General features: G+C 48.0%; 1 protein-coding gene across 2 annotated transcripts in view; it reads right to left on the reverse strand.

The window, feature by feature from the left end:
- Positions 1–24,528, reverse strand: part of TMCO4 (transmembrane and coiled-coil domains 4) — a 77,405-nt gene that overhangs the window by 10,065 nt on the left and 42,812 nt on the right. For both annotated transcript variants that reach the window (XM_044282493.1, XM_044282494.1), the window contains exons 8-13: positions 23,866–23,985; positions 23,621–23,785; positions 21,251–21,387; positions 18,344–18,428; positions 17,763–17,880; positions 2,760–2,877 (exon numbers count right to left, since the gene is read on the reverse strand). In XM_044282493.1, coding sequence (XP_044138428.1) covers positions 2,760–2,877; positions 17,763–17,880; positions 18,344–18,428; positions 21,251–21,387; positions 23,621–23,785; positions 23,866–23,985 — 743 coding nt within the window. The remainder of the gene's footprint in view (positions 1–2,759; positions 2,878–17,762; positions 17,881–18,343; positions 18,429–21,250; positions 21,388–23,620; positions 23,786–23,865; positions 23,986–24,528) is intronic.

Genomic DNA, 24,528 nt, shown 5'->3' on the forward strand with positions numbered 1-24,528 from the left:
AGGAGGAGCGATCGCTATGCCATTGCTCGTCCCCATGCTGTGCAGTGGTTTGCCGGCAGAAGATCGTGATTAGAGGTCCATGATTATATCTCAAGTACAAGAAGAAAATGATAAAGTTAAATAAGATGAAAAAAAAAAAAGTCACAATGTAACATCACATACAGAATACTGCACTTTATTTTGCACATGCGATGTTAAATGACACTTTTTCACCTTATTTAACTTTATCGTGTACTTTTTTTTAAATTTTCTTTTTGCACTTGAGATATAATCATGAACCTCTTTTCACTGGCTTTATTCTGATCTGCGCTGTGGGTGGAGATTTTCCTATATATTATCCTGTAATGTTTTTAGTTACCCATTATTATTATACTCACCTCGCTCCCCAACACCCGCGTCGCTCCTGATGCCCGCACGGCCACCGCTGCATCTCCCCATCGTGCGGATCGAAACATCCGGTGTTAGCCAATAGCAGGCCGTGATGGGAACGAGCTTCCCTAGCATCGAGGGTGACGCTAGGGAGGCTCTGTCCTGTCTCGGCCTGCTATTGGCTGCGACCCCCCCCCCTCGTTGCCAGATGTTTTGATCCACGCGACAGGGAGATGCAGCGGCGGCCGTGCGGGCATCAGGAGTGACGCGGGTGCCGGGAAGTGGGGTAAGTACAACCTGTATACGGTGCCCGGGCATTTTGGGGGCATTACAGGGGTTGGATAACCCCTTTAAGGGGAACTCTGTGTATACATGTGGATAACACCCTTTTTAGGTTTGGTTTTATTAGTGGTGGGGCCCAGCATACCATTTTGATACAAGATATGAACGTCTGACTGCTAGAATCCTACCGACTATAAGAATTTGAGTCCCGAGTTCCCAGAATTAATTCTCTATGGGAATGTCAGAGACAGCTCCTTATTTTAGGACAACCCCTTTAAACAGTGGAAAGGAGGGGGCTAGTTGTTGGCACCCAGCTACACAATTAAGAATTGTCTGAATACATTAACAACCTGACTCCAGGACTTGCATTTACTGGGGGGGTTGTTTTCTATTGCGGCACTGACTGACAACGATAATTCAGTTCTCTTCCGGAACTCGCTCTCCACGGGGATTAGGGCCGGTGAAGAGGCCGCTCGTACACGCTCGCCCTTTTGTGCTGGACTAATCCTGAGCCTTATTAACATCTCTGAATACGGTAGAGAAACTGAAGTGGATTCAGAAATAATTACATTTGACTGAGATTCCAAGCAAAGCCGCTCCTTCATTTCCAAGTAACCGCTCGATATAGAGATAGGGGGGGGTGAAGAGTTAGAAACATGGCGTCCGTGCCTGGGGAAGCTGGGATTATGGAAGAGCGAAGGCATCAACATCTCACCGGTAATGTGAGAAAATAGTGTATGCGATAAAGACGCCTGAGATTAGTCATAGATCGATGGCGACGATGGCGCATAATCCTTGTGTATTGCATTGACTACTTAACGCTGCCGTGTGCTCCGGTCCAAAGATGGTCGCTGATAAGGTGTCATGTGACCAGTCCCGTCCATCTGTGGCTTCTGCTGGATGACACCGCAGATGGACTGCACATGCACTGGTACTGCTGTCCATCCACAGTGTTAGACAATGGAGACTGACGGACAGGACTGGTCGCAAAGCACAGCAGCCTGCCCTTTAATACACAGGCCGCCGCAAAAATGTACACCACGCGATATACATTATTTCACACTAGGACTGTGGTCGACACTTACCGTCGGGAATTAACACAGAGCCCGCACAGGCAGGCAAACTACCCATAAGAAGCGCTCACCTACAATATGGCAGGTCGATCGGCGCTCATTTTTTGTCATACATTATACAATAATCACGATTATCGACTTCTATATGTCATTTAGATATAGATAAGTCAGTAAGAAAACGTCAGTGCGTGCTCTAATTTCCTAATGAGTTGTACACATAAACATCAGCCAGTATGGACAAGCAGAGCTGCAGTGTAAAGCACGTAAGACAGAAAAGCAGGCAGAGCCTATAAATGTGACAGCGTATTAGACTACTTGAGACAAGTCAGCTAAACTGGGGTCACTGATTGCAGCTGCGACCTGTGCCTAAAGGTGATGTCCCAAGATTTAAACCTATCCTGTATCCAAAAGGATAGGGGAGAAGTGTTTGATTGGTGCGGGTTTTGACTGCTGGGAACCCCACGAATAACGTAAACAGGGGTTCTGTGCCCCCCACACATGAACGGAGCAGCAGTCAGCATGCGCGCTGCTGCTCCACTCATCTCTATGGGACTGATGGAGATAGGCAAGGACAGCGCTAGAGATCAACGGCAGCGTGCAAGCTCAACCGCTGCTCCATTCATAAGGGGAGGGGGACACAGGACCCACATTCTCAACACTGATGTTGGACCTCCACCTATCAGACACATGCCCTAGTAAAGGCCTCTTTACACAGGCCGAATCAACAGGCAATTATCCGGAACGAACTGATCATTTCCGATAATTGCCTGCTTGTCAGAGGAGGTGCAAGTAGCATTTACATGCAGCAACCATCTCTTCTGTATCAGCCCCCATAGAGAATTATTGGCGTTCGCTTGATGATCAGGTAACGGGAAGCACCTTTATACGGGTCCATTATCGGGAACAAACATTCTTAGGAACATACCTTCCCGATAATTGTACCAATCACTGGTCAGCTGATTTAATTGTGCATATTCACAACTGCAGAGATTTCAGCGGTCAGAAACAATCCCCATAAGTGTCTGCGGCACTTACCACTGAAGAAAGGTCCACATTAACCATTCTGCGGTCATCCAGGTCCACGGGCTGTAATCCGGCCACATTTAGCTTCACAGAAGAGCTGCGGTACACAAAGCTGAGCAGCCAGTCGCCTCTGCCACAAGAACAGGTGACATGTCAGGATAGAAAACGTAACTTTTAGGTCTAAATTCTGTGCTTAGTCAGTGAGGTCACAGCACCAAATCTTCTGCTTCCCTCCACACAACCCAAACATTTCTGGATTCCTGCAAACACCACTAGGGGGAGCTCACTGCATATGGATTTATACATCTCTCCTTAGGCTACTTTCACACTAGCGGTTTTACTGGATCCGGCAGGGTTCAGCAAAAACGCTTCCGTTACTGATAATACAACCGTCTGCATCCGTTATGAGTGGATCCGGTTGCATTATCTTTAACATAACCAAGACGGATCCGGCATTACCCCCAATGCAAGTCAATGGGGGACGGATCCATTTTCTATTGTGGCAGAGAAAACGGATCCGTCCCAATTGACTTGCATTGGGCTCTGCATCCCAGGACGGAAAGCAAAATACAACATGTTGCGGTTTGCTCTCCGGTCTGGAAACACAACTAAACGGAACGGAATGCATTTTGGAGCATTACGTTCCGTTCAGTCCCCATTGACAATGAATGGGGACAAAACTGAAGCGTTTTTTTTCCGGTATTGAGCCCCTATGACGGATCTAAATACTAGAAAACTTAATACACTTTATTTATCGCCCTTTATCATGTTTCTTCATTAACGCCCCCATTAATCACGTACCGTCCTGCGTTTTCTTTTGTTCTGTGACTTTGCTACTGATGTAAGAAACACTCAGATTTAAATCATGTACTAGTAACAGGGAACTAATGTACAGCACATCATATGGGAAAGAATATCGTTTTTCTTTTCTTTGTTTATGTATTTATTCATATTTTTTTCGGTATTTTCATCAGATTGGAAAAGGGCACCAAATAAAACGGCCCGACACGTTGCACTGATGTATAACGGATACCACTGGTGTAGAAATGAAGCCTCCTTCCAATCACTGGTGTGCGCTCTCCTCTATAAATACAGAAGATCAGCTGATTCCAGTGGTTGAGGCGCTCGTCTGAGTGCTGCATCCTCTCCGGAATTACCTGCGGGTGGCGCTGTAATTACGACTGCTCTGTGTCATTCGAGTGGACAGAACAAGAAGTTGTAATGACACTGCACCACCTTCACGGTCTAGACGGCTCGCAGGTAAACACTGAAGAGGACACAGCTCTCGCACCAGCGCCGCATCCTCTTCAAATGGCGGACTGGGGGTGTGCCAGGGGTCAGACCCCCCACCATGACCTATCCTGAGGATAAGTTTACAATGTGATACTGCACAACCCCCCCCCCCCCCCCAGAACAGGTATAATAGGCTTGTTAGACCAGAGTGTGTTTCTAATGATGATTTTCTTCCTGCAGTCAGATGCGGTAAAAGCAGGAAAAAACTATCTATTTTCGAGTCATTCTTGAAGTCAAGCGGGCAGCGGCCTCCTTGCTTCAAGTTAAGGTAACTGCGCCCCCTTCCCTGCCCCTTCTCCTGTGACTGACAGCGCTTATGCCCGACAGCCGGCTGTCAGTCACAGGAGAAGGGGCAGGGAAGGGGGCGCAGTTACCTTGACTTGAAGCAAGGAGGCCGCTGCCCGCTTGACTTCAAAAGTGACTCGAAAATAGTTTTTTCCTGCTTTTACCGCATCTGACTGCAGGAAGAAAATCATCATTAGAAAAACACTGCCAGCTACTTGAAGGTACTGCTGGCGGTTTGGGGTGGTTTTTTCCACTGATAGGTTCCCTTTAAAGCGGTTGTGTCACTTCAGCAAACGGCATTTATCATGTAGAGAAAGTTAATACAAGGCACTTACTAATGTATTGTGATTGTCCATATTGCTTCTTTTGGTGGCTGGATTCCTCGCATTATACACGGTTTGTGTCTAGGGGTTATGACCACCCTGCAATCCAGCAACGGTGGCCATGCTTGCACACTGTAGGAAAGAGCAATATCCTATGTACACTCCCGTGATCCCGGCCACCAGAGGGGCCAGTGCTTTTTCCTATAGTGTGCAGGCACGACCACCACTGCTGGATTGAAGGGTGGTCGTAACTCCTAGAAACGAGCAGTGTATAATGTGATGGAAAAATTGGGAACTGGTCCTTAAAAGGGGTTATCCTATAAAAAACTCAGCCAGCCCCTGTAAATATGCTAAAATATCAGAAGTGATACTCACCCCTTTTCTCCTCTGCTGCTGCCAGCACTGAGTTCTATTCTTTGTGCGGTGACAGGTTACTGTGCAGCCATTCACTGTCCTCAGCAATGCACGGGATGTCACTGCTGGGTCCAGTGACTGGCAGCAGAAGTGACCTGTGTGCATGGAACATCACCCATGCAGCCAGGAAAACAAACAGCATCCGGGAAGACAGGAGCACAGCGCAGGAAGAGTCAGGGGAGGAAAGGGGCGAGTATAGATTCTTTAGTTATTTTAGCACATTTATAGGGGCTGCCCGAGGTTTTATAACCTTGGACAGCCCCTTTAAAGTGGTATTTCTATCTCAGACAATGGAGGCATATCGCTAGTCTATGCCCCCATTGTCTGATAGGTGCAGGTACCACCTTTCTCATAAACTGAGCTGAGCAAAGTGAAAGAGGGCGCACCGCCCTCCATTCATTTCTATGGGGCCGCCGAAAATAGCCGAGCGGTGGTTTGGCTATTTCTGTCGGCCCCATTGAAGTGAATGGAAGCGGTGGCCGTGCAAGCGTGGTGTGCTCTCCTTCACTTTGCCTGCTCCGTTTACGAGATAGGTGCGGGTCCCAAAGGTGGGACCCACCCCTATATGGGTAATAGACTAGCGATGTGCCCCATTGTCTGAGATGGAAATACCACTTTAAAGGGGCTTTAAAGGGGATTAGAATTAGGCTACTTTCACACCAGCAAAAACGCTTCCGTCATAATAATACAACCGGCTGAGTCCATTATGACTGGATCCGGTTGTATTATCTTTAAAATAGCCATGACGGATCCGTCTCTAAAACCATTGTAAGTCAATGGGGGACGGATCCGTTTTCTATCGTGTCTGAGAAAACTGATCCGTACCCATTGACTTACATTGCAACCAAACGGAACGAAAGGCATTCTGGTGCAATATGTTTCGCTCAGTTCAGTTTTGTCCCCGATGACAATGAATAGGGACAAAACGGAAGCGTTTTCCCCCGCTATTGAGATCCTATGACGGCTCTCAATAGCGGAAAGGGCAGATGTGAAAGTAGCCTTAGTTACGGCATTAAGGGGTTAAATTACACGTAAAGCACCTGAGCTTTGCAGATGTAAATTCGAAGTCTACCAATTAAAAAAGTGACATTTTCGGGAGGGTTTAATGTGATTGTTAGGGATTGTTGGACTAAAAAGAGATACAGTGCAGCATCAGTGGGCAGGACACCTGGCATACTATATATTATATCAGTATCATCATATCTTTTTCCGCCCAGCAATGTATGGCATCAGCGTCACATTCCTCCCCCACAATCTCTGTGCTCAGATCTATTCTTGGGTTTCTTTAATCAGGGTAATTATTTGTCGCATTATTCATTCTGCAGCGAACAAGAGATGATTCAGATGGAGTGAAAAACAAAACACATATATATGGTATATAATATATCTATACACTCACATATGTATAAAGGTATATAGCAGGGGGCTCTTTGCTTTTCCAAGTGCGGCTCGAGCTGTGGAGCCGGGAAGCAGTCAGACGGCTCACTCTCCACCCCATGCTCAGATCTCTTTTCCTGATCGGGCTCTGTCGCTACTTTGCGGCTCCAGCTCACTCTCCGCTACGTCCTGATGCACACAGTGTGAGAACGTAGTACCTGGAGACACGCACTATGACCTGACGTTGTGCTCATCAGGTCCCAGTGGAGAGCGTGTCAGACCTGCAGAGTAGCAGGTGCCCGAGCAGGAGCCCAGTGCCTGATCAGGAGAGGGAAGAGATTTTTTTTTAATTATAGAACTGAGCATTGGGGTCTGATCTAATCATGGGAGATTCTGCGCTGAGCATTTGGGGGGGGGGGGGGGGGGGGTCCTGATCTGAGCAATGGGGTCTGATCTAAGCACAGGGGGGTCCTGATCTGAGCAATGGGGGGTTCATCTAAGCACAGGGGGGTCCTGATCTGAGCAATGGGGGGTTCATCTAAGCACAGGGGGGTCCTGATCTGAGCAATGGGGGGTTCATCTAAGCACAGGGGGGTCCTGATCTGAGCAATGGGGGGTTCATCTAAGCACAGGGGGGTCCTGATCTGAGCAATGGGGGGTTAGATCTGAGCATGGGGGGCAGATCTGAGCATGGGGGGGGCAGATCTGAGCATGGGGGGGGGCAGATGTGAGCATGGGGGGGGCAGATCTGAGCATGGGGGGGCAGATCTGAGCATGGGGGGGCAGATCTGAGCATGGGGGGGCAGATCTGAGCATGGGGGGGCAGATGTGAGCATGGGGGGGCAGATGTGAGCATGGGGGGGCAGATGTGAGCATGGGGGGGGCAGATGTGAGCATGGGGGGGCAGATGTGAGCATGGGGGGGGCAGATGTGAGCATGGGGGGGGCAGATGTGAGCATGGGGGGGCAGATGTGAGCATGGGGGGGCAGATGTGAGCATGGGGGGGGCAGATCTGAGCATGGGGGGGCAGATCTGAGCATGGGGGGGCAGATCTGAGCATGGGGGGGCAGATCTGAGCATGGGGGGGGGAGGGGGGATTTGAGCATAAGGGGGGGGTGTCTGAGCACTGAGGGTCTGATTTGTGTTGTCTGATCCAAGCCTTGGGGGTCTTATTTGGAGGTCAGATGAGGATTGGGGATCTGATTTAGGAGTCTGATCTGATGGAAAAAAAAATTATTTTTTTTCTCTGCTAATGAAAATATGAAAAAAATATTTTTATCAGACCTCAGATCAGATGAAAAATAAAAACGAGATTTTTGTATAACTTACCAGTAAAATCTCTTTCTCGCTCTTTCCTTGGGGGACACAGAAGACCTTGGGTATAGCTCATCTCCCTAGGAGGCGTGACACTAAGAAAAAACTGTTAAGCCCCTCCTCCACAGCTATACCCTCAGCCTGGAGAGAAAGGCTGCCAGTTGCGTGTCCAAGTAGTGAGAAAAGGCAAAGCCCAAGAAGTGGAACCAACAAGCCAACTACCCAACGGGTAAAACAAACTCGGAAACTCGCGTAGATAAAAACAAAGAATGGGTGGGTGCTGTGTCCCCCAAGGAAAGAGCGAGAAAGAGATTTTACTGGTAAGTTATACAAAAATCTCGTTTTCTCGCCCAGTTTCCTTGGGGGACACAGAAGACCTTGGGACGTTCAATAGCAGTCCAAGAGGGGAGGGACTACAGCACCAAGGCGAAGCACCCGAAGGCATCAAGAAACCGCCGCCTGCAGACCAGGCAGCCCAAGACAGCATCCGCTGAAGCCCGAGTATGCACCCTGTAGAACTCGGTAAGGTGTGCAAGGAAGACCAGTGACCGCCTTGCACAAATGCATGGCCGAAGCCAAATACCTCCGGCCCAGGGGACACCGACCGCTCTGGTGAAATGGACAGTGACACCAAAGGCAGAACCCTGCCCTTGGTGCGGTAACCACAACAATAGCCACTCGGAGAAAGCGGAGGAAGCCACCCTGGAGGCCGCAACCCTTGCACGGACCTCCTAGAAACACAAGAGGCCAAACGTCGACAAGAGCCGGAGATCTCCAAGCAAAAATGCAAGGCCCAAACAACGTCCAAACGGTGAAGTGTCCGTTCCCGGGGGTGGGAAGGGGAGGACGAATGCCTCGCGGAACTGAAAGACAAACACCACCTTCAGAAGGAAGGAAGAGATGGGATGGAGAACAGCCCTGTCCTATGGAAAGACAGAAGGCTCAGAACAAGAAGGACCGCCACTCAGGCACCCGTCAGAGACCAGACGGCTACGGAAACACAACCGCACAGGACAGAAGGAGTAGAGAGAACTACTGTAACGGCTCCAAAGGAAAGATAGGAGCGCCAAGAACCCAGTATGTAGATCCCAGGGCGGTACCGGAGGGCAGTACAAAGGGAACCCAAGAGCCGCTCCATGGAAGAAGGTCTTGACAGGCCCAGAGGGGCCGTGGAACGCTGAAAGAGGAGGGACAGCGCCGACACTTGAAGCAACAGGGTCCCAGTCCCAGGTCCAGGCCGGACTGGAGAAAGACAGAACCATGGAGAAAGAAAGGCAGAGAGGGGAAAACGCCCAGCTTCCCACAGAACCCCAGGTAAAAACCCTAAGTCCTACAACAGAACCTGGACGAAACACGGCCAGGAGCGAACACTAACGAGCCCGCTAGAGTCGCCTGGGCAAGCGGGTGAAAACCCAACGAGATCATGCGCAGACCAGTAACACGGCCAGAACGGAAGCCGTTCTACAGTCCCAGTGTGGGAGATCCAAGGGCAACCCTGACCGAATGGTAGTCCTCCCAAGTTACCGAGAAGGTAAGTCCATGGCAGAACCATTGCCGAGAATGGAAAAAAAAAAAAAAAAAAACTCAATCTGCACCCAGCTGGAGGACAGAACGCGGCAGACCCGGTAAATAGGCACACAGCTAGTACAGCCAGTGTGAACAAGGGAAACAGTACGAGGCCAAAAGGAACACCAGAACCATCCACATGAACAACCATGCTCTCCCCAGAGGGGAGGGCAGCGAAGGAAAGCCTCTGAAGCACGGCCGGGACAGAAGCCACATCGGAGTGAACTGTACCGAGCGGGAGCCAAACAGAGCCGGCGAGAAAAGGCAATCGAGACAGAGGCCGGCATAACACCCTCCAACCGAAAGGAGGAGTGGGCAACAGGGAAGCCATAGGACAGCTCAAGAGCAGAACCCCGCTACACCGAGACGCCCGATTCACCGCCCGCAGAAGGCGAATACCCTGAAAAACCCAAGATGGAGGTCCTCCGGACCTGGGTACGCGAGCACCCAAGAGAAGTTGGGTGACCTTCCCGAGAAGAGCGGCCCGACCTGGTAACAGATCAGACTGAAGCGCAGAGGGCACCAACCGGAAGGACTCACACCACACCGCATCTGAAGAGGAGGAATGGTAGTAGGCGAGGGAACCGTAGTCCCGCCAGAGAAAACGCAGAATTCGAGGGACGCTGCAGACAGCACTCTCGACTATGTGACCACCAACGCAGGGAAACAATGCCGCGGGAGGACGAACGGGTACGCATCTAGGGACCACGAACACACCCCGGGCGGAAGGGACGAAAGGAATGAGTACCACCCAGCTCGGTGCAGTAGCGAACAAGTAGAGCTCGTCTACTTACACATAAGGTATATAAATATATACACCTTTGAACACATTGGGCATTCATTAGCTGTTTGTTGAACACCACCGTAGGCTCACACAGGTGGACAGAACGAGCTCTTTAGAGAGATAGCGCAAGGCTAGCTGCAAGCATCGTATCTCAAGAGAAAAAAAGGTATGTTGCAGGAGAAAGGGAGGCATACGTACGAGTAGCCCCGTAAGCAGTGAGAAGACAAACCCACCCATGGGAGGAGAAGGCATACCTGGCCCAAACAACGGACAGAGCGCACAAGAAAGTCCGCTCACTGCAAAAAAATAGTCACTCAGCGAAGGATCAGCCAGAGTCCAACCGTACCAACGGAAGTGCAAGTGCAACCTGAAAGGCAGTCATGCACAAGACCAGCACGGCATGCAATGGAACGCAAGCAGTCCGCCCAGAAAAGGGGGGAAATGTACCTGGCCAACACAGCAGTCGGCAAGAGTGCAGAAGCCCGCCCCAAAAGGGGGGAATACCAAGGCCAGTACCTACTTTGGAAAAGTAGGACATACCATATTCCGCCCAGAAGGGGGCCATGCCCATGGCCGCACATGTCCAGCAGAACGCAGGAAGGTACACTTAGGGAAAGGGGGCATGCACAGGGTTATTCTATCATTAAGTGATTGTGCAAAAATCCACCCAACACCGAATTTCGTGAGAGTGCACCACTCCGCCAATGAAGGGGGACGTGTACCAGTTCAGCACCGCATAAACACGGACAGCCATGGATCGTGTGAGCGTGCAAAAATGCCGCCCATGGAATAAGGGGTGGCCATGCACAAGACCAGCACAGATTCCATGGGAGTGCAAGCATTCCACCCAAGTTAGAGGGCATGCTCATGCCCAGAAATGGGGGTCATGCACATGGCCAGCATCGCATCCAGTGAGAGTGCGAGCACCCCGCCATGGATGGGGCCATGCACATGGCCAGCAACGCACTGGCGAGAGAACAAACACAGTCAGTGAGAGTGTACGTATGTCGCCTGAGGAAAGGAGACATGTCCAAGGCCAGCAGCGAATCCAGTGAGAGTGCGGCACACCGCCCACGGAAGGGGGGGGGGGGGGGGGTCATGCACATGGCCGGCAACGGATCCAGTGAGGTTCAGTGTTCCACCTATGGAAGGGGAACGTGCACATGGCCGGCACCGTATCCGTGGAGAGTGCAGTGTACCTCTTATGGGAGGGGTACACGCACATGGCCGGCACCGTATCCGGTGAGAGTGCAGCATTCCGCCTATGGAAGGGTTCATGCACATGGCCGGCAACGAATCCAGTGAGAGTCCAGTGTTCCGCCTATTGGAAGGGGAACGTGCACATGGCCGGCACCGTATCCGGGGAGAGTGCAGTATACCTCCTATGGAAGGGGTTCATGCACATGGCCAGCACCGTAACCGGTGAGAGTGCAGTATTCCGCCTATGAAGGGGTTCATGCACATGGCCGGCAGCCAATCCAGTGAGTGCAACGTCCCGCCTGTGGAAGGGGGTCGTGCACATGGCCAGCACCGCATCCGGTGAGAGTGCAGCAGTCCGCCTAGAAAAAAGGGGGGTCATGCACAAGGCCAGGCCGCAGCCAAAGAGAGTGCAGTATTCCGCCTAGGAAGGAGGGCCATGCACCTGCAGCCACCAGAACTGGGTGACGCATACTGGCCAGAAAACTTTTATGCATGCACTTGGCCAGCGCCGTATCCCGGGAGAGGGCAAGAAAACGCCTGGGAGGGGGAACATGCCCTGGCCAGCGCCGCAGCCGGGGAGCGCGACATACCGCCTAAGAGAGGGGGGCATGCCTACAGACAGCATACCGAATGATGAGGCTGCCGTGTCCTGCGCAGCCCCACAAGACCAGTTATTTAAAACAAAATTATAATTTTTTTTTTTTTTTTTTTTTTTTATATTATTATTACAATATTATTATTATTTATTAATATTACAGCCTCCCTGAGGCAGAAAGGGGGGCAACCATACAGGGGCACAGGCCGTACGGGCCCATCAGGAGCCGGCCAGTACCCAAAGGGTTAACAGGCATCTGGCCTGTGTGGGGGGGGGGGGGCGGCGCTGCGAACTCTTGGGGGCGGGGGAACCTCCAGGCGGGAAGAATTCGGGGTGGGGGGAGGGGGTCGTAGGGGTGGAGAAGCCAATCTCTCACCATAGCCGTCTTCACCCTCGGTCCGTTCCAGCAGGGTCGCCCCTTCAGCTACTGGCACCGTAGTGGCAGGACGCTGGAAGAGGGGCTTGGCGTGCGGGCGACCCTTGCGCTGGCGGGATGCAGGGGAGCTGGGCTGCCCTGGTCCACCTTGCCTTCTGTGGGGGAGGCAGCAGTGCGGATGCCGGCACTGGCGCAGCTCAACCCCGGGAGAAACAGAGAGGTCTAGTGCGACTCTGTTGTCCCTGATTGTCTGGAACAAAAGAAAAGAAAAAAAGTAAAAATCAAAATTTAAACAAGGAGAAAACAGCCCTGCAGAGCAGGGAGTGTCTTGCCTCCTTGGACACTAAGCTAAAACTGGCAGTCTCTCTCTCCAGGCTGAGGGTATAGCTGTGGAGGAGGGGCTTAACAGTTTTTTCTTAGTGTCACGCCTCCTAGGGAGATGAGCTATACCCAAGGTCTTCTGTGTCCCCCAAGGAAACTGGGCGAGAAATAAAATTTCTCTTATCTCTCTTTGTTAAAACCTAAGTGCATCTTGTAGGGTGAAAAATACGGTGACTTGTGTGTAAATGTATAGCTTGTGGCTCCTGGTAGTCATACGTTGTTGTTTTTTTGGCTCTTTGTGTCTGTAAGGTTGGCCACCCCTGGTATATAGTATATCTATACACACACTCACATATGTACAAGGTATATACACAGAAGAAAAAGTTCCAGCATCCAGGGTAAAAAGTTGCCAACTTCTTTATTAAACTTCGGTTACAATCCAATTAAACAGACATGATCTCCCTCCACCGCTTGGTTAACATGTTTCGAACCAGCCAGGTTCTCACTCATAACCTGAGGTGTGGCTTGGCTTTCGGGGTAAAATAGCCCAAATCCTCCAATAGAACATAAAAAAGGAGGGGATAGAAAGTGAAGACAGGGGGGGGGGGGGGGGTGGGGTTAGGGTGGGGGGGGGGGGGGGGGGTTAGGGTGGGGGGGGGGGAGGTTAATGAATTGGAGGACAAAGGCTTAACCCATAGAAAGCCAAACCACCCAACCAACCATTTGTAAGATACATCATTTAACACCCACGTGTGTTGACTAAAAAAGTGAACTGCAGGAGCAAAAGGTTGCAGTAATCTACATCGATGCAATGGAGAAAGCAATATAAATGGTCAGTGCTAAAAAGAGCTAACAAACTCCATAGAAATCACATACATCAACTGTAGAGAAACCGCCCAGTGGGAACGTCCCCTCTGCATCCCCATGCAGAAAACCCTTTAAAAGCTCAGCAACATGCTAACAAATTATTAAAAAAGGCTTAGCATTGTAAATCAGCAAAAACAGGAAGAAAAAGAATAGAAAAAAAAATTGTTAGGGTGTTACATTTTTAAATATATATATAACCAAAAAACAAACCAAACATAATAACATTATTGATTCTACTCAGAAATATTCTGTTCAATGCTGATACAAATACATGAGCTCTCTTCTAAGATTGAGTCCCATAGGATGCCGTGTTTTCAACTTAAAAATCCAGTATGCCTCCCGCAGATATCTCCTCCCCATGGCGGGATGAGCACTTTTTTCAAAGGCAGATGTACGCAGACTGTTCTTCTACCATGTTCATTGATTGAATGATTGGCTGCACTAGATACGCCAGTAACTAGGGGGTTAGTGATGTAAGTGCTCCCGGAATCCAGCCTTGAACTTCCTACTTGTGCTACCAATATACATTTTATCGCAGGCAATGCCCTCGGTAATATAGATTACCCCCTCTGTGCTGCAGATAATATATCTTCGTATCGGAAAGCTCTCTGAATGGGAAGAATCCTCAAATACTCTGCTCTGTTGGGCAAACTTACAGGTTTTACACCTTGATATTTTAACCACGTGTCCCATGTAGACTTGTATGTGACTACTGATGGAGACAACCTGCTGCCTAAGGTAACAGATCTTCTGGGTACAATTCTGCAGCCACCCCTGAGGATATCCTGCCCAATACTGTCCTGATACAGAATCGGTAGGCACCTGCGAACTGCCTGTTCTATTGGGAACATTGCTTACTGTAAGTAGTCACCAGAGTGGGTCTATTTTGTTCCAATTTCCTGTTTACCCCCGATGTTCTAGTTTGTGATCCAAAGAGGATATCCCTTCTATTATTGTTGCATGCAATATTATATAAGCTCTGGATACCATCCAGTGGGCATAGCCTCTTTGTTTTAAACCACTCCCTATAACCTGGCATTCCCTCTGGAATGAGTCCTTCATGCTGCAATTTCTACGTGCCCCTATACATTCCCCCACCGGTATGGCTTTTATTGTGTGTCTAGAATGATGACCGGTAGCTTTCAAAATGGTATTGCCAGATATGTCTTTACGATAAGTCTCTGTACAAATACACTCATTCACAACCCCAGTCAGCTTCAAAAGCACATAGCGCATACGTCCATAGGCTGGGTGAACCTCAGGGAATATGGATTGTTGTTCACAGAGTTTACAAAGTCTGGTACGGCAGGCACATCGTCAATGTATCTGCCATACCAGACAACGTGCCCAGAAAAATCATTGGCCACAGAAAAAATTAATTGTTCTTCCCAATACGCGAAGACGGTGAAAATCTCGCTCCCAAGGATACACAAATAAATTTGGAATCAAAGCAAAAAATAATGATGTTTTAAAAGAAAAGACGTAACCTCTACAAATGTAGTCAGTATGCTCCACGAATGGCTGCTATATCTGTGCAAATAATATTCTACTGCTTCCAATCACTCCCCTATTCTTTCCAACAGTGATCCAATACCGGACACTATTGGTCTACGTGGGGGTGGATAGACTTTTTTATGTATCTTAGGGAGGGCATGGATGATTGGAGTTGTGGGCGTCTTCACTGCCGGGAAATCATATTCATTACGATTTAAAAAACCTTGTGTTCTCCCCTTGTCCAGAATGATGAAACATTCCTTCTGGTAATTGACCAAGTGGTTACTCCCTAGCTTCTTGTAAGTGGAGACATCCAACAACAATTCTTCCATCTGCTGAAAATAGGTCTCCCTGGGGGGTCTGATGGGCTAATCTGAGGCCTGATGGGGGTCTGATGGGCTAATCCGAGGTCTAATGGGCTACTCTGAGGCCTGATGGGGGTCTGATGGGCTAATCTGAGGCCTGATGGGGGTCTTATGGGCTAATCTGAGGTCTGATAAGGCTCTGAGTGGGCTGATATGAGGTCTGATGAAAAATATTTTTTTCTTATTTTCCTACTCTAAAATCTGGGGTGCGTCTTATTATCGGGTGCGTCTTATATAGCGAAAAATACGGTAATTGTTCCTGTGTCAGAGAGGCTTGCGATAAATTGACTACATCCTGTGAACACTGGTCTGACCCTTCCCTAATTATTTCGGTTGTTGCCTGGTTGTCATTGTGTGTGGTTTTCCTCCTCCGTCTTTTTTTGGTTGTTTGCCATACTTTGTTTGATTTTTGGTTTCCTATAATACGAAGATCTCACAAGTGTCTTTGGTTGTTCCTGGGACTCCACCTCACAATCTTCCGCCGACTCTTGTCACTAGTAATTTCGGAACTATCCGTTTCTGAGGAGTTAAAACTCACTTGCCGCGTCCCTCTTGCTTTATCCTTGCCGTGTTGTTTTTTATTCCCTGAGGTTCACCCAGCCTATGGACGTATGCACTATGTGCTTTTTGGATTTGAAGCTGACTGGGGTTGTGAATGAGTGTATTTGTACAGAGACTTATCGTAAAGACATCTCTGGCAATACCATTTTGAAAGCTACCGGTCATCATTCTAGACACACAATAAAAGCCATACCGGTGGGGGAATGTATAGGGGGCACGTAGAAATTGCAGCACGGAGGACTCATTCCAGAGGGAATGCCAGGTTATAGGGAGTGGTTTAAAACAAAGAGGCTATGCCCACTGGATGGTATCCAGAGCTTATAATATTGCATGCAACAAAAATAGAAGGGATATCCTCTTTGGATCGCAAACTAGAACATCGGGGGCAAACAGGAAATTGGAACAAAATAGACCCACTCTGGTGACTACTTACAGTAAGCAATGTTCCCAATAGAACAGGCAGTTCGCAGGTGCCTACCGATTCTGTATCAGGACAGTATTGGGCAGGATATCCTCAGGGGTGGCTGCTGAATTGTACCCAGAAGATCTGTTACCTTAGGCAGCAGGTTGTCTCCATCAGTAGTCACATACAAGTCTACATGGGACACGTGGTTAAAATATCAAGGCGTAAAACCTGTAAGTTTGCCCAACAGAGCAGAGTATTTGAGGATTCTTCCCATTCAGAGAGCTTTCCGATACGAAGATATATTATCTGCAGCACAGAGGGGGTAATCTATATTACCGAGGGCATTGCCTGCGATAAAATGTATATTGGTAGCACAAGTAGGAAGTTCAAGGCTGGATTCCGGGAGCACTTACATCACTAACCCCCTAGTTACTGGCGTATCTAGTGCAGCCAATCATTCAATCAATGAACATGGTAGAAGAACAGTCTGCGTACATCTGCCTTTGAAAAAAGTGCTCATCCCGCCATGGGGAGGAGATATCTGCGGGAGGCATACTGGATTTTTAAGTTGAAAACACGGCATCCTATGGGACTCAATCTTAGAAAAGAGCTCATGTATTTGTATCAGCATTGAACAGAATATTTCTGAGTAGAATCAATAATGGTATTATGTTTGGTTTGTTTTTTGGTTATATATATAAAAAATATAAAAAAACATTTTTATTTTTTTTCCTCTTATTTTTCCTGGTTTCCAGATTGTCTTTTTCTTCCTGTTTTTGCTGATTTACAATGCTGAGCCTTTTTAATCATTTGTTAGCATGTTGCTGAGTTTTTAAAGGGTTTTCTGCATGGGGATGCAGAGGGGACGTTCCCACTGGGCGGTTTCTCTACAGTTGATGTATGTGATTTCTATGGAGTTTGTTAGCTCATTTTAGCATTGACCGTTTATATTGCTTTCTCCATTGCATCGATGTAGATTACTGCAACCTTTCGCTGCTGCAGTTCACATTTTAAGTCAACACACGTGGGCGTTAAATGATGTATCTTACAACTGGTTGGTTGGGCGGTTTGGCTTTCTATGGGTTAAGCCTTTGTCCTCCAATTCATCCACCTTCGCCATCCTCTCCTCTTTTTATGTACTATTGGAGGATTTGGGCTATTTTACCCTGAAAGCCAAGCCACCCCTCAGGTTAGGAGTAAGAACCTGGCTGGTCTGAAACATGTAACCGAGCGGTGGAGGGAGATCTTGTCTGTTTAATTGGATTGTAACCGAAGTTTAATAAAGAAGTTGGCAACTTTTTATCCCGGATGCTGGAACTTTTCCTTCTGTGTATACGACAAAGTCTGTCCTGTTCGGTGCAGAGGGATTTTATGGTGAGCTGGGATACATCTCTTTATTGATTATAAGGTATATAGTATATCTATACACACTCATATAAGCATGCCGGGGGGGAGGTAATGTCATAGGGTCTACCTGCAGTAGCCATTGATGATCCGACCGGCTACAACGCGTGTGAACAGCTTCCATTTTTTCACATCGCCTTCTACGGGGGCTCCCAGCAGCACAACGTCCTCAATGATCCCTTCAGCACCTGCCAAGGGGATATAATCCAGCTTTTCCATTTACTATTCCAGGGATCAGCAACCTCCGGCACTCCTGCTGTTCTGAAACTACAACTCCCAGAATGCTTCATTTACTTCCATGGGAGTTAGTAGAAGAGCCGAGCATGTTTGCATGCTGGGAGTTGTTCTTTCACAACAGCTGGAGTGCCGAAGGTTTTTGCACTATTCCATAGTAATGTCCTACATCACTAATACTTATGGAACAGCATATCTGTTTCTGGCAAAGCTGGGTGACAACCAATATGGCTGCCTCAGCACTGTCACTCAGCTTTGCTAGACTCCGGAATGACAAATCTACCTAGATATACAGTGCTATGTAAGCTGGGTCCTAGGAGAGCTGGGTGATAACCCAAAATGATCACCATTACAGAACTCAAAAGGGACAGTCACCCAGCTTTCCGGGGTGGCTCCTCGGATGACTGTGGCTCTTACCTGCCTCCTGTGCCAGCTCCTGCAGACAGAAGTATATGACCCGAGCCCCCAGGCTGAAGCCGATAAGTGTGACCGGCCGCCGTCCCTGAAAGACCAGAACAACCGTGTTACTGTCAATGTGGTGATTGACAACTGCACCCATCATTCACATTTATGAAGTACTAAACTGAAGGGGGGGGGGGGGGGCGGATCTGTTATGCAGGCCATAGACTTCTAATATGACGGAATAAATAACGGAATGCCTCTAAAGGCACCCGTCATAGAATTGCGTTATGGTCCGTGGTAACGGAATCCATAACGTAATTCTGCTTTTACCAGTAAACTAATCGCAAACGAATTTCAAAATATGAAATTCACTCATCTCTAGACGTGATATCACCAGTCTTCAAAAAGCTTCTCAACAGCAACACTGGGAATCTGAGTCCCACCTATCATACTGATGACCGATTCTGAGCATGGGTTATTAAGAATATCACATCCGGAGAACCCCTTTAATGACCAGAGCATTCTGAACTTTTAGGAAAATGACGCACGTGTGATGGCAGACCGGCCAGAACTTTTTTTATTTCCTAGGCAAGTAAAATTATTTTTACAGCTTCTTTATTCCATGACACATGGGGATTTATAGCGATTGGCTACGACTATCGTGTGGGAAGTGGGCGCCACATCTCGGCAGCACAGTAAAGAAAAACTGGTGGGAAGCATCAGAGACTAAGCAGCCGGGCGTTTATTAAAGGGTTTCTGTCATCAGAAAAATCGTTACGTACCTGGCTGAGATTAGCGATACCTGTATGACTTATATCTCCCTGCCTGCCGCCGTTCGCGCTAAATAATGACTTTTATAATATGCAAATAGTGGGGCGTTGCTGCAGCACCTCTCACCGTTTGGCACGCCCTTGTAAAGGTGATTGACATCCTCGGTCTCCTCCGTGCCCCGCAAGTGAGCGAAGGACGGTAGTACAGGGCTGCAGCACACAAGTTCCTATGGTAAGCCTGCCTATGGCCAGACGCTATAGGAACACTGTGCAATGCTAATGCACTGGAGTCTACGGAGCAAATCTAATTATTGCTTGTGATAGTTTTCTAGCCCACTTAAATTTTTAAAATAAAAATACATAAATAATTTATAAAATTAACATCATGGGCATCGCCACGTGCAAAAATGCCCGTACTATGAAAATATAAAAATATTTAAAGTATTAGTCATCCCCAGAATGGTGCGATATTTTAATACATGTGAATGAGCCTTTAAGAGCAATGGGGGCGTTGCCATTACACCTAGAGGATCCGCCCTCTCTGCAACTGCCGCGTCCTCTGCACCTTGATTGACAGGGCCAGACGTGATCACTTTTACACTGCCTGATCCTGTCAAAATAGAGAGAGCAGAGCCTCTAGGTGTAATGGTAACGCCCCCGTTGCTCCTAGAGGCTCATTTGCATATAATACAACATCATATTTCTCAGCAATACGGGCACATAGGAACATGGGACCAACACAGATGCCTTCAGCTGCCAAGCGCACATGTAACAGGTCAGCCAGTGTCATAGGGACAAAACTGCTGACAGATGCCCTTTAAGCCTCTGGATGCAAATGTTAATTTTTCTATTCACTGACAGCTTTCAGAGCTCTTAAAAATGGTGAGAAATCAGAACTTAAATTATAATGACGTTGCAGAATAAACTTCTGCATAGCCCTTGGAGATGAAAAAGTGCGAATTTCCTCAATTTCTATGACCCTGGTGGTTCTGCCTCACTACGGATGAATAAAGTGATCACGGGCACACCCCACCCCGAGGTGACTCCGGGGCCCTATCGCTGCCACCCACACAGCTGTGCCTGACTAAGTGCCTACACAGAGAATAGCGGAGACGTGCCAGGCTGCTGCTGAGCATAAGTGGCGTGATGAAGTAGCCGCGTTTAATCCGCACTCCGCACTGCGATCATCGCTTTTCAGCTAAGAGGACATATGGTCATTAAAGAGACGGCTGTCAAGAAATGAAATCAAGTGTGTGCAAGATGTTGGAAGAAGCAGCCCCCCCCCCCCAACTGCAAGTGCGTGACCCCCCTCATACAGGCAGTGATTCATCAGGCCTTCCCGCGTGTATCTGCATAGAGAGACATGTACTGCAGTGTGCACGGTGCTGGCAGGACCACGGAGGGCTACATGCCCCCCGCCCAACAGAAAGACAGCAGTAATACGAGACATAATGAAAGAGACAACCGGAGAGAAATGCACAAAGGAGGAGGGAGGAGAGAGAAAGAGAGGGAGTACGGGATGACAGGTGATAAAAGAGACAGCAGAGGAGGTAGGCGAGGAAGGGACAGTAACCCCCAATTTAGGCAGAAGCAGCCAATCATTTAATGTGTATGGGGGGCCCCCCCGACATAAGATGTCTGGTCAGACTGGGATCGGGCCGATGGATTTAAACATGTCCAATCCTTTTGTTTACATTAAGCACAGGCAGACTTGGCTGAGCCGAGAGTGCCTTGTGGCCATGGGGAACTTTCTGTCTTACAAAAGCCCAAAGCACATAAGAGACCGACAGAGAGAAACAGACAAAGCAGCAAGTGAGAAAGAGACTGCAAGATGGGGGGGAAACATATGAAAGAGACTGCAAGATGTGGGGGAAAAGATACGAAAGAGACTGCAAGATGCAGGGAAAACATATGAAAAGAGACTGCAAGATGTGGGGGGAAAGATACAAAAGAGACTGCAAGATATAGGGAAAACATATGAAAGAGACTGCAAGATGTAGGAACAACATATGAAAGAGACTGCAAGATGTAGGAAAAACATATGAAAGAGACCGACGAATAAAATAGAAAACCACCGGATGCCTCGAAGGATCCTTCGCTCCGGGTCACTCCCTGACTACACAGACCCACGTCTTCTCCTGCCCCTCCTCACCTGCTGCCTTCTCAGCAGTATATGTGCCAGATGTTTTCCTATTTCAGCAGACCGACTGAGACACACACCCCAGGGGTTATCAATGACGCTGGCCACAGTGATGAGGGAGGCCGGCCATGTAAGGGCTGTCACTATGCCTGGAGACAAGGCAGAATACAGGCTGTAATCAGGATCAGTACAGGATAAGTAATGTAATGTATGTACACAGTGACTGCACCAGCAGAATAGTGAGTGCAGCTCTGGAGTATAATACAGGATGTAACTCAGGATCAGTACAGGATAAGTAATGTAATGTATGTACACAGTGACTGCACCAGCAGAATAGTGAGTGCAGCTCTGGAGTATAATACAGGATGTAATCAGGATCAGTACAGGATAAGTAATGTATGTACACAGTGACTCCACCAGCAGAATAGTGAGTGCAGCTCTGGAGTATAATACAGGGTGTAAGTCAGGATCAGTACAGGATAAGTAATGTAATGTACAGTACAGACCAAAAGTTTGGACACACCTTCTCATTCAAAGAGTTTTCTTTATTTTCATGACTATGAAAATTGTAGATTCACACTGAAGGCATCAAAACTATGAATTAACACATGTGGAATTATATACATAACAAAAAAGTGTGAAACAACTGAAAATATGTCATATTCTAGGTTCTTCAAAGTAGCCACCTTTTGCTTTGATTACTGCTTTGCACACTCTTGGCATTCTCTTGATGAGCTTCAAGAGGTAGTCACCTGAAATGGTCTTCCAACAGTCTTGAAGGAGTTCCCAGAGATGCTTAGCACTTGTTGGCCCTTTTGCCTTCACTCTGCGGTCCAGCTCACCCCAAACCATCTCGATTGGGTTCAGGTCCGGTGACTGTGGAGGCCAGGTCATCTGGCGCAGCACCCCATCACTCTCCTTCATGGTCAAATAGCCCTTACACAGCCTGGAGGTGTGTTTGGGGTCATTGTCCTGTTGAAAAATAAATGATGGTCCAACTAAACGCAAACCGGATGGAATAGCATGCCGCTGCAAGATGCTGTGGTAGCCATGCTGGTTCAGTATGCCTTCAATTTTGAATAAATCCCCAACAGTGTCACCAGCAAAGCACCCCCACACCATCACACCTCCTCCTCCATGCTTCACGGTGGGAACCAGGCATGTAGAGTCCATCCGTTCACCTTTTCTGCGTCGCACAAAGACACGGTGGTTGGAACCAAAGATCTCAAATTTGGACTCATCAGACCAAAGCACAGATTTCCACTGGTCTAATGTCCATTCCTTGTGTTCTTTAGCCCAAACAAGTCTCTTCTGCTTGTTGCCTGTCCTTAGCAGTGGTTTCCTAGCAGATATTCTACCATGAAGGCCTGATTCACACAGTCTCCTCTTAACAGTTGTTCTAGAGATGTGTCTGCTGCTAGAACTCTGTGTGGCATTGACCTGGTCTCTAATCTGAGCTGCTGTTAACCTGCGATTTCTGAGGCTGGTGACTCGGATGAACTTATCCTCCGCAGCAGAGGTGACTCTTGGTCTTCCTTTCCTGGGGCGGTCCGCATGTGAGCCAGTTTCTTTGTAGCGCTTGATGGTTTTTGTGACTGCACTTGGGGACACTTTCAAAGTTTTCCCAATTTTTCGGACTGACTGACCTTCATTTCTTAAAGTAATGATGGCCACTCGTTTTTCTTTACTTAGCTGCTTTTTTCTTGCCATAATACAAATTCTAACAGTCTATTCAGTAGGACTATCAGCTGTGTATCCACCTGACTTCTCCACAACGCAACTGATGGTCCCAACCCCATTTATAAGGCAAGAAATCCCACTTATTAAACCTGACAGGGCACACCTGTGAAGTGAAAACCATTTCAGGTGACTACCTCTTGAAGCTCATCAAGAGAATGCCAAGAGTGTGCAAAGCAGTAATCAAAGCAAAAGGTGGCTACTTTGAAGAACCTAGAATATGACATATTTTCAGTTGTTTCACACTTTTTTGTTATGTATATAATTCCACATGTGTTAATTCATAGTTTTGATGCCTTCAGTGTGAATCTACAATTTTCATAGTCATGAAAATAAAGAAAACTCTTTGAATGAGAAGGTGTGTCCAAACTTTTGGTCTGTACTGTATGTACACAGTGACTGCACCAGCAGAATAGCGAGTGCAGCTCTGGAGTATAATACAGGATGTAATTTGGGATCAGTACAGGATAAGTAATGTAATGTATGTACACAGTGACTCCACCAGCAGAATAGTGAGTGCAGCTCTGGAGCATAATACAGGATGTGTTAATACAGGAGGTAACTCAGGATCAGTACAGAATATGTACACAGAAACTCCAACATCCCATTTTATTTGGCCAGTTGCAGACACAGTGTGGCCCTTACCTGATAAGATGGTGTATTTCAGTGCTTCCTGCGCCACAATATTCACCAAACCATTGAGTAAGGTATCCAGTGCGTTTCCGAGCTCCCTGAGGTATTTAGACTCCCATGCCAGGCAGTACTGTTCAGTAGAGTGCAGCAGACTCTGCCACGGGGCAGCAAAACTCCCTAATCAGGATATTAAGACATTACATAGGGTCCACCTATCTCGTCCAGATGCTGCACTGTCAAAAAAAAACAGCGCTCACCATATTTTCCAGTGGAGAGCCACCCAGTGATGGCGATGCATATGTGGAGCTGAAACCCACCAGTCAGTGGTAAAAACTCAAACTCCTCTATGGCTCCAACACGTTTCTTCATCTTATACCCTGAGACAAAGAGAATGGCATCGTGTGAGAATCAGATTAATCAAATAACTAACAGATAAAGAGCCTTAAAATGGTTTTCTGGGATTTTTTTAACTGATGACCTATCGGTGGTCCAAAAATCAGGACCCCCACAATCAGCTGTTTGAGAAGACGCCGGGGCTCACAGTAGCGCCACAGCCTTCTCTCAGCTTACAGAGCACAGCGCCATACATTGTATAGTGGCCGTGCTTGGTATCGCAGTTCAGCCTCATACACTTCAATAAGGGTGAGCTGCGCCTAGCCCATGTGACCGATGAATGAACGTGATGTCACATCACCTAGGCAAAGCTGCAAGATGGCAGCAGCGCTAACGCGAGCTCCGGTGCCTTCTTGAACAGCTGATCGGCGAGGGTCCCGGATGTCGGACCCCCACTGATCAGATATCCAATAGGATACGTCATCAGTTCAAAAATCTTGTAAAACCTCTTTAAATCTGGGGGGGCATTCATTTCAATATTTTACATAGGATACCATGACTGTAGCATCCATGGGCCTGTCTCTCAG

This window comes from Bufo gargarizans, chromosome 2 (genome assembly GCF_014858855.1).
Source record: "Bufo gargarizans isolate SCDJY-AF-19 chromosome 2, ASM1485885v1, whole genome shotgun sequence".
Taxonomy (NCBI): domain Eukaryota; kingdom Metazoa; phylum Chordata; class Amphibia; order Anura; family Bufonidae; genus Bufo; species Bufo gargarizans.